This window comes from Lonchura striata, chromosome 3 (assembly GCF_050655825.1).
Source record: "Lonchura striata isolate lonStrDom1 chromosome 3, ASM5065582v1, whole genome shotgun sequence".
Lineage (NCBI taxonomy): Eukaryota > Metazoa > Chordata > Aves > Passeriformes > Estrildidae > Lonchura > Lonchura striata.
Window position 1 is genome coordinate 84,303,982 of NC_140705.1, and position 17,137 is coordinate 84,321,118.

The following is a 17,137-nucleotide window of genomic DNA, read 5'->3' on the forward strand; positions in this document are numbered from 1 at the left end:
TGGGAGAGAGGATCTCCTCATGGCCAGAGCCCAGGCCATGCTCTAATCATCTCCCATGGTATTATCTTACAGCTTCTCTTCAGAACAAGTAGACACCTCAAAATCACTTTTAAATTTTTCATCAAGTTCATACTGTAGGTTTGTAATTTTGCTTCTCTATATGAAACACTGACCACAGCTGCATTACTGCTCTTTCTGCAACTGCAGTTCCATTGACTTTGCATTTGCACTTTCCAGATGAGATCCTGATCCAGCAAAATCAGTGAAGGTTTTGACACTGACTTCTGCTGGATCTAGGCTTCAACCAATAGCCTCTGGCTGGTATTATAACCTATTCCTGATTTCAGGTTTTTTTCACAGCACTATTCTTCCAACCACTCAGCAATGCACATGTCGAACAGCATACCTGAGTTCCTATTTTTCTTTACATCAAGTAGATAATGTTTAGAAAATGGCTGCAGCATTCACCTTTCCTCAGCCAACTCCATACAGCTGTGGCCCATTGACACGGTGCCTCCTCAGAGCTAGGCACGCTTGTCAATGAAGGCCACCCCCTTTGGCCATCGCGGGCGAGGGGTATGACTTGTGAGTCCTGCTGCACTAAACTTCTAGGGGACCCTGTGTGGGAGATATCTAATAGGGAGAGGGGGAAGGAGGGGTCCCTGGGGATCAGCCTATCACCCAAGGCCCCAGCTGGAAGGTTCTGGATGGGAGGGAGAGGCCTCAGGGTGACAGACAAGCCCCAGGGTGGAGTCAGGGGAATGACTCAGCAGCAAGTTATATAACTGGGATGGGGAAAGGGAAGATTGACAGGCAAAAGGGGGAGGAGGAGAAGGAGGGACGGACTAAATAGCATAGAGAGGGGGAGAGGGAGAAACCATAATGTGGGGAAACTAAAAACACACCCCAACAACTCCCCCTTTTTTGTTTTAAACAAAACGAAAAACTGATGAAAAGTCCTTTAAAAGGTCCTTCAAAGTTCCTTAAAATGAATTAAACTCGGGTTGGGGCAGGAATTCTGAATTCGGGTAGGTGTCAGCAAACCACGGCTGGCAGGTGGGAGCCGTCTCCACCCAGGGTCCCTCCTCGAGTTCTGGGACCGGTTGATCTTTTTCATCCACATCAGGCTCCTGGGCAGGGAGGAGGGCAGCCAGGTTTGCTGTGTGGACTGTTAGGGCTTTGGTGATGAGGCTGGACACCACCCGTCTCAGAATTCCAAATATAACAAGGGCTAAAATAAGAACAAACACAACCATTAGACCCAAACAAATGATAGAAGTGGCCCAGCCTGAGATGCCCCAATACCCCACCAGGTCGCTCAATGTCTTGGTTTGACAAGACAGGAGTCTATGAAGGAGGGCAAAAGCCTCCTGTGCAATGGAGAAGGTAAACCCCCTCCCTCCAAATTACCAGGATTTTTAAATTAAAAGGCTCTCAGGAAAAGATATGGGAATGGGAGTAACAATTCTTTACTAGGAGAAACTAAATAACAATTTAAAAAGGCAAATGCAATTGGTACAAACAGAACTAGTGATAAAGTCCACAACCTGACACCCTGAGGAGTCGGGGTGTTGGTAGCAGTCCAGTTGAAAGGACAGCTGCTCCTCTTGCAGTGGCTGATGAATTGCAGCTGAAGTGGTGATCTTTAGAAGGGTATAATTTTCTCTGAAGATCTGGTGGCAGTTGGGCCGGTCTTCCTCTGTAAATCCAGCGAAGGGGCCACTTCTCTGGGAATCCCGCCAAAGGAGCTGCTTCTCTGGGAATCCCGCCGAAGGAGCTGCTTCTCTGGGAATCCCACAAAGAGAGAGAGCTGCTCTGTCTCCCAAAAGGTACCACTTTATACCATAAAAGAGTGCTTGGCTTCCCCCTCTGGGTAGAGCATCTCACAATGGGATGGTGTAACGTTACCAGGCCTGCAGTGAGTCAGTCAATGGCCCATTAACAAACCATTACCTCTTCGGAGCAAACCATCATTCTTGGAAGAGATAATAAACCTACCCAACCTCCAACAGATGGCAAATAGAATACAAGCTTATCTTACAAACCAGGACACTCAACCAATCCCCAGTCTCCTTTTTGATGTCTTTAATCATATCTTGCAATTTATTGATTGCTTTCCGGACATCACCACCCTTGGATGTTAAGTTCATACAGCACAAGCCCTCAAATTCTTCACAGGAATGGTCGTGGAGCAGGAGGAGGAAGTCAATGGCTGCCTGATTTTGGAGGGTTGCCTGCCTTGTTACCTCCTCATCTAATAGGAGACCAGCAAGCGCAGTTGAGGTAACATTGGCCTGTTTCACCACCCAGCACTCCAGGCCGGCCAATTCCCTGAAGGCATGGGCAATGGCCACCCATGGTAAAAACACAATTGTGTCCATGCCTTTTGGCTTGGACCAATGAAAACTTTCAGAGTCACAATTTTTATCCAGATTACTGAGTTCGGTATCCCGTTTTAGCCGAGCCAATTGGAAGGTTCCATTAATCTGTTTCCAATGAGAAATTTTTGTCTGGTTGGGGATAAACAGGCTCAACTGGCTGAAGATACAAGGGCCTCCGATAAGGTGAGGGGGGATGCCAGCCCAGGCCCGGGTGCCACAAATTAAGAATGTGCCTTTTGGGAGGGAATGGGGACGGTTGTTGGGGGTGGAAAACATAGGGATTTTGATTACTCGTTGGCACCATTCCTTTGTGGTGTAGGCTTGATTAGATTGTCTGACTTCAATTTTAGGCCGGTCCTGGGGATCTGGGGTAACATCAAAATGAATACAGGTACAAGAGGGAGAGTATCCAAGTAGGTCCAATTCCTGGGGACTATCTTCCATCAGGGGGAGCAGTTTGACCCATCTCCACGTGTCCAGCTGGTGGATGGTGAAGGAGCAGGCTTTCTTGCTGGGAGAAGCGGTGGGGTTAGGGAAGGTGAAGGGGAAATCATCTAATTTATATTGGATCCCTACAAGGCAGAACAGGAATGGGTCGGCAGCGGAAGAGGTGGACAAACAGATGTTGTCCTGCCCAAGGGCTTGTGCCAGCGTCTTCCAGACGTTCTTTGTTGGCTGGGGAACGATCCATGCAGAGCTGGGGATGGTGAAGCAGAGTAGAACGAGCAGGTGGTTGGGGTCCATGCTGTTTCTGGTGGTCTCGGGCTGAGGCTGTGAAGTAAATATAAAAAGAGGGTTAATAAGGGGTAACTTAGATTGAATTGGTCCATTGCCTTCTCCTCCAGCAGACGTCCTCGACTTGTCTGATAAGTGCGGCCTGAACTGGCTTGGTAATGTATGGGCGTACCCACTTTGCAGGCACCCATCTCAGCCCTGAGGGGGTAGCAACACATGCATACCCTCGCCCCCTAGTGATGAGCTCAAATGGTCCTTGCAGTTGCCAGGTTTCAGGGTCTTTTATAAGGACCGGTGGCTTCTCTTTCAGCTCCAACTGAGGGTTGGTCTTAAAGTGCCGCGTAAGGGGAGGATTCAGGTTCTCAAACGCACAATTTAGGAAATTGTGTGTGAACAATGCCTGTGCCAGCTGGACATGAGGGGACTCTGCCTTCATAGCTGCTCATTGGTGTTTGATGATCTTCTTCAGGCTCTGGTGGGTCCTCTCAACTACGGCTTGACCTGTGGGGAAGTGGGGAATGCCGGTGGTGTGCTCCACTCCCCATTGCTGCAGGAAGCTTGGATCCGTACGCAGGGGCATTGTCTGTTTTTAAAACCTTAGGGACTCCCAACATGGAGAAGGCATCGATGAGGTGGTTGATGACATCCTTTGCCTTCTCCCCTGCATGGGCAGAGGCATAGACGGCGCCAGAAAAGGTATCCACTGATACATGGACGTCCCTAAGCCTGCCAAACTCAGGGATCTTGGTGACACACATTTGCCACACCTCGCAGCTGTGCAGCCCTCTGGGATTCACCCCAGCACTGAGTGTGGGTATCTTGTGGTTCTGGCACTGGGTGTATGTTGCCACAATGGCCTTGGCCTGGTCGCGGGTCAGTTGGAATTGCCAGACCAGACTAGGCGCATTCTGGTGGAACTTCTGATGACTGACCTTGGCTCGTTGGAACCGGTCAGGGAGTGGCACCATGTGTACCGGGGCCGCCAGGGCATCAGCTCTTCGATTGCCCTTGGCAATGAACCCCAGCATGTCAGTGTGCGACCTGACATGCATCACATAAAATTGTTGTTCTCAGTGGGAGACAAGATCTACTAGTTGTGAGAGCAACTCATATGGGGCAGTGTTAGGCACTTCCTGCAAGATTGCGTTTTCAGCCCTGGACACTACAGCAGCTACATATGCCGAATCTGTAACCAAATTGAAGGGTTCCTGGAACCTCTCAAAAGCCTTGACGACAGCGGCCAACTCAGCTACTTGAGGTGATCCTTCCACCTTGGCAATATCTGCCTCTCACTGCTGAGTCTGAGGATCCTTCCAAGTCATTACAGACTTGTGGGATGCTCTGGACGCATCAGTGAAAACTGTCAGGGCCTTTAGAGGTTGCCTACTCTGGACCCTTTTGAGTGATAGTGAAAATTGGACATCCAAATTAAAAATTTTGTGGGCCGGCCAATGAATTGAAATTTGACCAGTGTAGCTGTCCAACACAAACTGCAGGGACTCATTTTCACGGAGTAAGTGCTCCAACATTGCTTTTGTAAATTGGCCCATGGATGATTGGATTGGGACGTGAATGATGTCGAAGTCGCACCCTGCCAACTCCCTGATGCGCAGCCACGCTTTCCGGATGAGGTCAGCCATCAGCTCCTGTGGCGAGGTCATTCTCTTGGACCGAAGATGACTGAGGAAAACCCACTCTATGATCAAGAGAGGGTCCCTCGAGCCATGGTCCTCCTCCCTGATCTTACTGTGACACTGAAATATCATCCCATGGAGGTGTGGCAATTTTCCCAGGATGATGAACTGGAAGGGCGGACCCAGTTGGTAGCGGTGGGCCTGCCTGGCAGACATTTATATTTGTACCTTTTCTAACGTCTTCTGCGCCTCTGGGGTAAGGGTCCGTGGGGAACTAGGCCCCTCTCCCCCTTCCAATAAATTGAAAAGGGGGGCCAGGTCTTCGGTGGAGATACCCAGCCACAGTCTTACCCAATTTAACGACCCACACAGTTGTTGAAGGTCCGCTAGGGTCTGGACAGAATTGCGAATTTCCAGTTTTTGAGGAGCAATGGTCCTCGCTTTCATCTGCAGCCCCAGGTACCTCCAAGGTGGCATCCTCTGAATCTTCTTGGTCTGGAGCTTGAACCCTGCAGCAATCAATGAATCCATTGTTAGGCCAAGTGCATAGGTATGCAGATCGTCCATGGGGGCGCACACCAGTATGTCGTCCATGTAGTCCAGGATGATGGCATCTCCTACAGCTACACGGACGGGGACAGCAAGGAGGAGATGTACCACTGGCAGATGACTGGGCTGTTCTTCATGCCCTGAGGAAGAACTTTCCAGTGGTATCTTCTCCTTGAGGCTTCTTGGTTGATGGTAGGAGCCGAGAAGGCGAACCGTGGGGCGTCGTCAGGATGTAGGGGAATTTGAAAGAAACAGTCTTTTATGTCTATTATGGCCAAATTCCAATTTCGGGGGAGCATTGATGGGGACAGCATCCCTGGTTGGAGAGACCCCATATCTTCAATGACTTTGTTTATTTCACGGAGGTCGTGAAGGAGCCACCATTTGTCCTTGTTAGGCTTTATAATAACAAAGACAGGGGAGTTCCACGGAGAGGTGGTCTCCACGATGTTACCTTTCTGAAGTTGCTCCTTCACGAGTTCCTCGAGTGCTGCTAGTTTTTGTTTGTTGAGTGGCCACTGTTCCACCCAAACTGGTTCATCTCTTAGCCAATTCAGTTTTTGGGTGGCGCTCCTTAGTGGCTGCTGCCCGAAAAAGCTGGGGGGGCTTAGGGATGTCAATTTTTGCCCCCCACTGGGCCATCAGGTCTCTTCCCCAGAGGGGTTCCATAAAATCCAAAACGAACAGGCGTTTGGAAGCCAATTACCCATCCGGCCCCTCAATTTGTACAATGCTCTTAGCTTGTCGTGCCAATTGAATACCCCCTACACCTTGCACGCGTCCAGCCACGTTTTGCAATTCCCAATGTGATGGCCACTCCCAAGCGGGAATCATCGTCACATCTGCCCCAGTGTCCAGGAGCCCCTGCATTGTCTTTCGCTTGCCCCAGAAATTAAGGCCACAAGTTATTTTTGGCTTGTTCTCCCCAAGGGCCTGTGCCCAATAGACAGATGGAATAAGTTTTTTCTTAAATTTCAGCCTGCTCCCGGTCCCAAGGTGGTTCGGGGACTGGGATGGCTTGGACCACTATTTGACCCTTGGGGAGAAACAGTGGCAGGCGAACACAATGCAGGGGAAGCATGAAGCGCCCTGGGTCTGATGTCACTAACCCGGGCAGTACCGTGATCTCCTGGGGTGTGTATTTTGTGTCGCCAACAACGATGTACTTCCATCTCAGCTGGTCCCAGGTACCTGAACCCTCTGGCGCCACCAAGACTAGGTGGCGGTCTGAGTCATGGAGGTGCAGCAGTTTTGTCAGCTGGAGCCTGAAAGGGGAAAAACACGACATTGTTGTTAAAATGGGCCTGCGGTGTTGCTGCTCGTAGAGTGCACGTGTACTATCCGTTGGAATAATGTCCAGTCCAGGAATTGTCGAGTCCATTTTGGTGGCTGTTGAGGTTGGTGTGGGCATCTGCTGGAATCCCCCTCCCTGCGAAAACACAGAGCCCACCAAATTTATGTCCGAGCGCAGGAGGGAGCTGTGCTCAAAAGTCAGTTTTTTGGCGGTCCCTGGGTCCCGCCCTGTTGTTTCTTAATTTGATGGAAATCCCTTTTTTAGGGTGCAGTCCCCAAACCAATGTCCTGGAGTCCCACACAGGAAGCAATGGTCTCCTGGTCTCTGGCTGTGCTCTATGGGTCGAGGGCGTTGATGCGGCATCGGCGGTCCGATGTTGGCGGCATAGGCATGTCGGGCTGGTCTCGGTCTGGCTGGCGGTGGTGTGGCCGGTGCAGGTCCCCCATTAGGTGGTTCTTCCGTCGTCAAGAAGTCGACCTTTATCTCACACACTTCTAGAATGTCATGTAGGGTTGGCTTTGGCTCCAGAGGGAGACTCAGGATGGTTGCTTTGCACTGGGCATTTGCGTTGACTGCCGCTATCTCCCGCAGCACCTCCTGCCTCGCAGTTTCATCTTTTATCTGGAGCTCCACCGACCTGCGGAGCCTCTCGACATAATCTAAAAAGGTCTCATTGGGGGCCTGCATGATCTTGAGGTAATTCAAGACCTGACCCTTCGGTTTAAGATTTAAGAACGCCCTTTCTGCTGCCCACACGGATTCTCGCAACGCATTCCGGGGGATTTCTGAGGCCTGTCGCCCTCCGTCGGCCCACTCCACTTGACCGCAGAGGTGGTCAAGGGAGAGCATCCTTCCCCCTGCATCATGAGCAGTGGCCAGGTCCTCCCAAAGTTGGTAAAGGGAGGCCCAGACCTCCTTCCACCACTCTGTCTCCCACCTCAAGAACTCCGTAGGAGTCAAGAGGCAGGAGAAGAGCTGGCGGACATCTGCAGGGGTAAGGTCTGTTGACAAAGTGGCCATCCGCATCCCCCGGAAGCACTCGCTCTCCCGAGTGAACTCCCACTGCGCCCTGCATAACTCTTTGGTAACTTGAAATAGCAGTGGGGTTCACTGGGCGCGCGTGCCACCCTTGGCCATTGGGATGTAGGTGACTGGCGCAGCCAGGAGTGTCTGTGTGGGACTGCTGTTTTCAGGGAGGGATCCTGATGGTAAGTGAGAGCTGCTTCTGCTCCCAGGCCCCACCTCCCTGGTCCTACAATCGTGGGAACCGGAAGGAGGACTGTGGGAACCGGAAGGTGGTTCCAGGTGGGAGGGGCCAAGGGACAGGGTGGAGCCCGTGGGAGGAGGGACTTCTGCCTGGGGGGAGTGGCCAAGGGAGGAACCAGGGTTAGAGGCGTAACATTGGTGGGAGGGGTCAAATCCGTGGGAACTGGAGTCGGAGCTGGAGGCGGGATTGCAGGGAAGAGGAGGGGCCAAGGAAAGGGAGGAGCGGGAACCGGGGGAGGGGTCAAAGGACCGGAAGGGGTTGGAAGGGGAACGAAAGGGATTTTGGGAAGAAGAAGACCAAGAGGCGGGAAAATCCACGTGGCGCCCACCATTTTCTCCCCTCGGTGCCAGTGCTATCTTGAGGAGGAGAACAAGTGGCGGGAAAAGCCATGCGGTATCTGCCATCTTGGCTTCTCTGGGGGCCATCTTGGGGAGATGGGGAATCGGGGATGTTAAATCTAACAAACTTTGGGGATTTTTTGGATAGAACTGTACATTTTGGGGAAAGATGGGGACTGGAAAATTCCTGGGGAGTCAGACATCCGAGACTCCTCAGGCGGGGGGACCCAGTATTCTGAGGAGAGCCGGGGAGTCAGTAGCAGCCCCGCGCTGGATCGTGGATTGCTCCCCTCAGAATTCCAGGTCTAGGGGAAACCAGGGAGGGAAGAGGGCTAGGGGAGAACATAACTGGGGAAGATCTGTCGGATGATGGCTCTATCTCCATTCCCTGTTTTGCTTTTAAAATTGTTTGAATTTGCAAACCCCAAAATGTTAATTTAGAAATCTGACTACTCCCTGTTTTGCCTAGAATTGTTAATTTTTGTCCAACTTGATCCCAAAATTGGTTATCAGTCACCTTTTCAGGGGTAGTCACCTCAGGGAAATGAAGAAAGAGCCACCTCACTAGATCTTTAACTTGACCTTTCTTAACAGACACCCCACCCCCCAATAGGATACCCACAACTTGGAGGAAGACCCCCTTCTGCTCTGCAGACAACTTGTTGACCATTATGATGTTTCAAAAAATGCAGAGCAAATAAAATTCCCACTTCAGAAAAAAGGTAAAAAGAAATTGAAACAGCCCCAACTGGACAACCCCAAAATCTTTCCCCCACCCAGGGAATAAAAGAGGAAAGGATCCCCTTGTCCCGCACCCAAAGAGAGAGAAGAAAAAGGAAGGGGGGGAAGAAAGAAAAGATGTAGGGAATTTTCCCTACTTACCAAGTCCAGGGGGCAAATAAAATCTGAAGTGGGGTCTTCGTTGGGGAGAGACTTCCAAGGAAGCTGCCTCTCCCATCCCCCAGGAGAGCAACCTCTAAAACAAGGCCTGCTGTGACTGGGGGTAACTCAGGGCCATGGACCTCTTGCAGGCTGTCGTGTGGAGTTTTGTAAATCCAGGGGCGGCAGCCCCGCTGGTTTTGTGCGAGGGGTCTGGCAGCAATTCCAGGGCCCACGTTGGGCGCCAAGTTGATGCGGTGCCTCCTTTGGTCGGCAGCTAGCTCAGTGCTAGGCATGCTTGTCAACAAAGGCCACCCCCTTTGGCCACCGCGGGCGAGGGGTATTACCTGTGAGTCCTGCTGCACTAAACTTCTAGGGGACCCTGTGTGCCGATGACAAAGACTCAGGAGTCGTCCTTTCAAGGGTAGCACAGCTCCAAGTTTATTGGTGGTCCACGGGCACCACCTTAGCTCGAATAGGGTATGCCCCAAAAGGCAAGAGGGTACAGTTGGCAGGGGATTATAACAGTGGGTGGTAACATGGGGAGGGAACATCAATGAACCAATGGGGAATAACCAGGGAGTGGTAAAGGGTATGACAATCAAGGGAGATATCTAATAGGGAGAGGGGGAAGGAGGGGTCCCTGGGGATCAGCCTATCACCCAAGGCCCCAGATGGTTATGGATGGAAGGGAGAGGCCTCAGGGTGACAGACAAGCCCCAGGGTGGAGTCAGGGGAATGACTCAGCAGCAAGTTATATAACTGGGGTGGGGAAAGGGAAGATTGACAGGCAAAAGGGGGAGGAGGAGAAGGAGGGACGGACCAAATAGCATAGAGAGGGGGAGAGGGAGAAACCATAATGTGGGGAAACTAAAAACACACCCTAACAGCCCATAATTTTTAAGACAGATGATCTCAAGCTGAAAGGATGTGATTCTGGGTAAATAGGGGCAAAAATAAAGCTGTGGTTAAATGAAAAGGAAACTTCAGGTAGTTTTGTATTTTAAAATTGATTAAGCATTTGCACACAGAGACCCACTGAAGTCCTAGAACTAGGCAGATTTGTCAGTATTGACCCTAACAGCCCTCTCCCAAAAAAATTATACCTTAGCTCATCCCTACTGGTAATGGTAACTGTAAAACAAAGAATGCCTGAGGACATCTCATGGTGGTTGTCTGGGAAAGGAAATTTGGTTCAAAAGCACTACCACAGTCCCAGTCTGCAGGTCTTAGGTGCTCAGAAGCTGGAAACAGCCTGTCCCACAGTGATTCTACTGTGCCAGGTCAAGCTTTGCAATGTTATTAGTTTGAGGTGAACTGTATGAAATTCTGAGGCAGACTAAACCAGGAGTCCACCACACCACCCACCCTCCTGCTCTCAATCCGTTTTTTTCCCAATGGAAAGCTGGAAGCATGGTAGGGAGAGAAGAGAGGGCAGACAAGTACACACCCCAGCTGCATCCTGACAAACAAGCAGCAGTGCACATCTGGGCCTCCAAGCTGGAAAACAGCCCCAGGCCTCACAGTTCAGATGCACCTCTACACCTCACAAGTTGTTTTAAGCAGGAAATCACCCTGTGGCTGGCTATGAAGCCCAAATAAATAGCTGCGAGAGACCCACACCATCTTTTATGGGCATACTGCTGTGCTGCTGCACTGACAAACTCACAGGGGGGACTTGAGCATGTGGTTTCTCTTATTGTCATGGGGAAACTTCCTTAGCTCAGATCTGCAATGACCTCCAGACCTTGCTGGACAAGGTCATTCTGCTGCAGGAAATTCTGAGGTAGAGGCTGGTAGAAGCAATGGCAAATGTAACAGTTTCTGCAGGAAAGCAAGCTGGTATTTATTATTGTGACACTACTTGTAATCCCATAAAAACTAAAGGCCAGACTGGGAGCAGGATTCATTCTGCAAGGTGCCAAACAAACCAGAGCAACCTTCACCCTTGCAGTTGTAAGCTGGGCTCAGGTAAAGGAAAACCTCCAAAGCTGCAGCATTTACTTGTTCACTTCATGGTTTTTGCTATGAATTGTTTAAAGATCTGGAAAACAGATGAAGCCAAGAAAGGCAGGAGTCTGAAGAGAATGTGGCTCAGGCGTACAAATGATGATTTTATAGAGTAGATCAGATTTGGGGACTGATGCAGACAATGACAAACAACTCTAGACAAGAAGAAGAGAGGTAGGAAATAAATTTTAGGGGATTAGGGCTCTGGAACAGATTATTAAGAAGTGTCTTCATGCATATCCGTAACACCAAAGATTGCATTCTCTCTTTAGATCAAATAGATGCCTCTATGCAGACAAGGAGGAAAAATTACTCCTACCAGAGCTCTGTAAATAAAGAAATGTCAATAAAATTCAGTTGTTATAACAATTTCCTGATGCAGAGGACAAAATACTTTTTACATGGTGTTCTACTACTTCTTTCAATGACAACCCTATCCTCTCAGTTGCAAATTATTACTTAGCTTTTCAATAATAGCTATGTTTGAGGCACATATCCATTTAACATTTGGAATTTTTCACATATAATTCCCTTATGAATGGGAGATGTGTGTTTAAGATTACTAAGTGAATAAAGACATATTCTGCCCTTTGAAAATTTGATGTAAAGTATCTGCCTTAATACAGATTTATACTTGCAGTTACATCAGAGTAAATGAGAATAAACTTTGGCCTCATGATATTCAGCACACTGGTAGGAATGTAACACAAGAAAGGGTTACTTTCCAACTGCTTGCAGGATTTAAGGCAGATAAATAAATAATAATAATAAGCCTCTGTTTCTGAAAGGAGATATTCAGTCTACCCAAAGCACCATCCAAGTCATTAAAGGATTCCCAGGTGCCAGCATTTGGAAAGGGTATCTATTCAAACAGTTTAGGCAGAGGTCTCTGCTGCTCTCTCTCCTGGGTCATCTCAGATTTCCTCAATCTCTGCCCAGAGCTGAGTTGAGGCAGGAAAGAAAAGCTGGAAATTTCAGAGTAACATTTTCTCCTGAATTAGACAGAACATATGTTTCAGTCTTGCAGTAAAAATGAGGAAACCCCTCCTTTGTTAGCAGTTACAAGGCTGCCTGGGTGAGGGCCACACACTGCATGTGGAGGAACAGCCTCTGCAGCAGATGCTGTGCAAAGAACCCTCTTTTCCTCCCCTTTTTTGACATAATTTACCTGGCTCATCTCTATTACTGAGAATAGAAACCACATATAAATGTCAGCACAATGCAGCTAGGTTTTTAAAACAAAGTAATTAAGCAGCAGGTGAAAGAATGAATCCACACAAAGGCAAAAGGCTTGCTGAGGATATGGCTAAGCTTTTCTGGCAATAGTCAGTGCTCCAGAAATGGGGATGCAAACATCTCTCTGGTTGTTTGATGCTTGGAGGACACAGTTATCTGAAGCTGCACAACCCACCTGAGCTGGTCTTGGGCTCCTATACATTTTTAAAGGTAAAAATACATAAGTAGGTGCCTTAGACTGAGTAGAAATTTCATATTGGGAGGTATTTTCTGAGGGAAAAAAAACCAAAAACCCTATTGAAAATGGCAATCAGTATAGAAAGTGACACTGAGAAAAGGCTAGTGATCTCTGACTATCTGGCAAAGAGAGACATGCAGAGGTCTCCAACAGGAATAAGCTCTGCCTGGATAAAAACCAAGACTACTACAAGAAGAATATTGTCTGGAAACCTTATCTTTAGTTAATGAGCTCTGCCTTATCAATCCTTCTGATTTCAGAGCTCCCCTGCATGCACTTCTTTGCTTCTGCTCTGGGCTCTCAGGTGCTAGGCCAGAAACATCCATCCCATCAGCAGCTTGCCACATGCGTCAAGCATCACCCCAGTCTTCATTGCTTTTTTGCTTAAACACTAGAGAGATTCTGCCTGGAGCCACTTGAAAGCTTCAGAACTTGTTGATCTCTCTTCCAAGGACAAGTTGATTAAACCTCATTACACCAAGACTGTGATTACCACTGGCAGCTGATTCGTTCCACTCTGTGATGTGTAGTTTTGGTCACAGCCCTGAAAAGCCTAAATCAGTCAGGTTTATTATAAGGCATGCATTATAAGGCATGCTCTTAGCATTTTGCTGTAGCAACTGCAGCTTGTAGAGTTGAGTGTCAGTCCTAAAAATCAAATTTATAAAGACCAGGGAATGTCATCAGCAGGTTACATCCAGGGAATCACCAAAACAATTTAGCAGTCTTCTATGCACTGCCTGACCTTGTAGGATGTCTGAAAAATCTTGTGTTAGCTATTTGTAAATATATTAAATCCTAGTGCCAAGACACAAAAATGATGGGCTGGATAATACCCACAACAATGTGGATAACAGCTATAACAATGCATTAAATTCTCCTGAAGCCTAACCACAGTCAGAACTACATTGACACAGCAATTTCTCCTTGTGCTATTCTGTCTTTCCCAGGATTCCTCAACAGCACTTTCCTGCTCAGGCTATCAGCAGTCCAACTGGCAGCATGGTATGTGCAAAGTCACAGTGCTACATCTCACCCCTCTGGGTACCTGAAAAACAACCAAGAGAGACATGTGTGCTCAGCTGTCAGCTAGAAGTATCACAGCAACTCAAGTGATGCCCGGGCAGGATGATGTAATCAGCACATTGGTATTTCTTACCCCAGTAAACTCTACCTGTCCCCTGTGCCAAGAGCAGTCAGTATGATAGAGGCTATTAGGGGAGTGATGAAAAGCATGAAACAAACCTTAAAGACATAGAAGATTTGATGTCACGAAATGACAAAGCTCTTTGGCTCTCGTGCTTGTCTTTTCCTGAGTAAGGCAGGATGACCACTTTTTTTGGGTATATTGCCTGCCCAGGATTATGCCAAAGAGAATCTCCAGGGAAGGCTTGTGACAGTCCTCCTGTAGATTTCTTCAGTATCTCAGCACAGCTGCTCCCATCCTGACCTACTAGCCAAATTTCTTGCTGTTACCAAGAGTGCTACTGCAGACATTCCAGAAGTGGAGGAGTCCAGCTCATGGCACACACTGCGCTTTCACCCCTTCCTCTCTGTGTCTCCCCATGACTACACACAGCTAGCTCAGGTCCCACTAATGGAGAAAACAGTATTGGTCCTAGATGAGACAAAAGACCCACATCCTTTTCCTTTGAACAATGTGCAGTCAAGGTACTCCCAGCATTTTTCCATGTTTAGTACAATCTCCAAGACAGAGGAAAGTGTCTGTATTATATCAGGGAGGGACACTCCAGATCCCTTCTGTTGCTGTTAAAACATCACTTGGCTCTAGTTCCTTACTTTTTATCCTCAGCATAGCTCAAGGCTTCACTTTGCAGTTCTTGAAGTTTGTTCAGCTGTTTGTCATCCACAGTCTCCTCCCCTTCTGACAAGCAACCATCTATCTTTCCTTCCTTATTGAGAAAAACCCTGTACTTTCCTCTCTTGCTTACTATCTTTTACTATCCTTAGCAGTAAGGACTTAAAAGCAGGAAAATTATTCAAAACTGCAATGTTTATGAAGTCAGAGACAATCTGAAATTTTGAGATGATTTGAAGGAAGGTTAGATTTTATATTCAACACACTTGGGAGGAATAACCATTATCCATTTTTTGCTGCATGGGAACCAAATGCAGATTTGTCCCCACCACACAAAAAAAACAGGTGATGGATGGCACTATACCTTGTGATCAGTGTCAGCCCAATGGATGCCCAGGACAGTGCAATAGTTGTTCTGCAAGCGGATTTTGAGGACAGCCTTATCAATTTGTACCAGCAGAAATGGAAATGACATAGCTATTTTTCTTTCTTTGGAGATGAGGTATACTAAAGAACATGTATGAAGATGAGTTCACTTCACTACATCACTAAAAAGGTTTTCAAATGTTTTGTGAAAGGTGTGCAAGCATCCAGGAGACACTGTGCACACAGCAACAACTCACATGTATTTCAAGATGCTCAGCAAGCTTTGCTACCTTGCCTGTGATGAGTGGAAGGGAATCTGAGACTCTTTTCTCCCCCAAAAGGATGCCAGCTCTAAAGGGTGGAGCTGGTAGAAGTGGAAACCTTTTGGCACACAGGTATGTGCATGTTCTGTGCAAAGGCAGGAGAACTCAGTCCTCTGATGGCAGCTGCTGGACTGTGGACCTTCCCTTGCTGAAACAGGTGTCTCAGAAATGCCACCTAGCCAGATGACAGCTGAATAATGCCTGGTGCCTCTCTTCCCTCCTGTCTGCCCACTGCTGAGCAGCTCCTTGTTTCAGCCTGGGATGGCAAGGAATGGGAGAAACTGCTTTCGAACTGTTTAATAACAGTGATGGTAACCTTTGACCTTACTGAATAGCAGCACTTTTGACCTTTCATTTGTTAAATAATGCAACCACTTACTTCCCAGTTCTTATCAGTGTTTAATAATTGGGGTCAAGACAAAGGGGAGCAGAGTTACCCACCAGACTTTACTGAACCAGGAAGCATTTCCTTAAGCTATAGATATTATTTTTGATAAACTTCAGTCAGGGCAGGCAAAGACTAGAGACTAGGTGGCTTGGAAGATCCATAACAGGCTAAAGAGCCTCTCAGCTGTTAGCATCTGGTTTGAATCCAGCTGTGGTTGACAGTGGCAGAAATTCATTATGATTTCGGGTTGCCTCTCTGACTCATGTGAAATGAGTCTGGCTTGCAGTTCCACTGCTCACTGGACAATCACAGCCCTATCATAAAATACTAACACACACTTCTAGAGAAATCAGTGATTAAATGAGTCTACAAAGCCTGAAAATTCCTATTGCATTGAGCAAATCAGGCAGAGGTAGGTGGCAGCATGGACAAAAGTCTGCGGTCACTTCAGTGTGTTCTGCCTGATTCCCATCAAAGAGAAGGTGGTTAATCTTCAGGAATCTGAGTTGCCTTTTGTACAGGGTAAGTAAAGCTAATGGGTCAGCTTTTGTGCTGTACAGCCCATTAAACATCTCACTTGACAAAAAATCAGGTGACAACTGTTACAGGCAGCAGTCCCAGGATCAGTGTTTTCCTTAGAAGTGAACAGGAAACAGATGAAAAAGAAAGAATTTATGACTTTACAATGGATTTAAATGTAAGTGCATGCACATATTTATTTATATAACACACATATAAAAGCTCAAATTTCCTGAAGACGTCAAACAGAAATTTTGTTTGTCCAAACAGCTGCACAATCTCATTACTTATTTGTTGTATTTTGTGTTAAGCCAGACTGCAAGATTTTTAGGGCAGGAGCCGTTTCCTGGATGTCTGTGATTCAGCAAAACAAGCTGCCAAAGAGCAATGCAAATGCTGTAATTTATAAATAAGCCATTTATTTATAGAGGTACATGAGCTAGATAAGATCACAGAATCATGGAATGTTAAGGGATTGGAACAGACCTTAAAGATCATGTAGCCCCAACACCCTCTGCTATGGGCAGGGACGCCTCCCACTAGACCAGGGTCGCTCAAGGCCTTGCCCAACCTGGCTTTGAACACTGTCAGGAGTGGGGAATCCACAGCCTCCCTGGGAAACCTGTTCCAGTGTCTCACTACGCTCACAGTAAAGAATTTCTTCCTAATATCTAACCTAAATTTCCTCTCTTTCAGTTTGTACCTGACACTCCTTATCCTATCACTATGGCTCCAGATGAAGAGTCCCTCTCTGGCTTCCCTGTTAGTAGAAGGTTAGTGGAAGGTTGCTATGAAATCTCCACAAAACCTTCTCCTGAAAGCTGAAGAGTCCTAACTTCCTCAGCCTGCTTTCATCGGGGAGGTGCTTCAGCCCTCATCAATTTTATGTCCCTCCTCAGGATCTGCAAGAGTGACATTGTAAGCAGTGAGCTTCAGAAGAGCTTTTTTCCCTGTTGCCCATGTAACAAATAAAGCAAACGGAGCCCTTTGTGGTATCCCGATGAAGACGCGATGCAATTGCATGCCCGCCTGCGTTTGGACGTAGGCCTCTCACACCTGAGAAGCGCAGCGCGGGCAGACACCCAGAACAGCACCCCTACCGCGCTGGGGCTCGCCAGCGTCTCCGCGCCGGGACGAGGCGGGCCGAGCGCGCCCCTCGGC

General features: G+C 48.0%; 1 protein-coding gene across 6 annotated transcripts; it reads right to left on the bottom strand.

The window, feature by feature from the left end:
- Positions 1-1,447: 1,447 nt before the first annotated feature.
- LOC110481681 (uncharacterized) lies at positions 1,448-17,101 on the bottom strand. Of its 6 annotated transcripts, XM_085575557.1 has the most exons (4): positions 9,081-17,101; positions 6,409-6,564; positions 5,102-5,259; positions 1,448-3,152 (listed from the first exon to the last, which is right to left on the bottom strand). In XM_085575557.1, exons 1-4 carry the CDS (start codon positions 9,629-9,631, stop codon positions 2,941-2,943), a joined length of 1,077 nt encoding a protein of 358 aa, XP_085431683.1. In that variant the 5' UTR covers positions 9,632-17,101; the 3' UTR covers positions 1,448-2,940. The 6 variants fall into 6 exon arrangements, with proteins under 6 accessions (XP_085431683.1, XP_021406104.3, XP_085431679.1 ...); XM_021550429.3 differs by lacking the exons at positions 5,102-5,259; positions 6,409-6,564 and having other exon boundaries at positions 9,081-9,221; XM_085575553.1 differs by lacking the exons at positions 6,409-6,564; positions 9,081-17,101 and having other exon boundaries at positions 5,102-5,344.
- Positions 17,102-17,137: the final 36 nt, after the last annotated feature.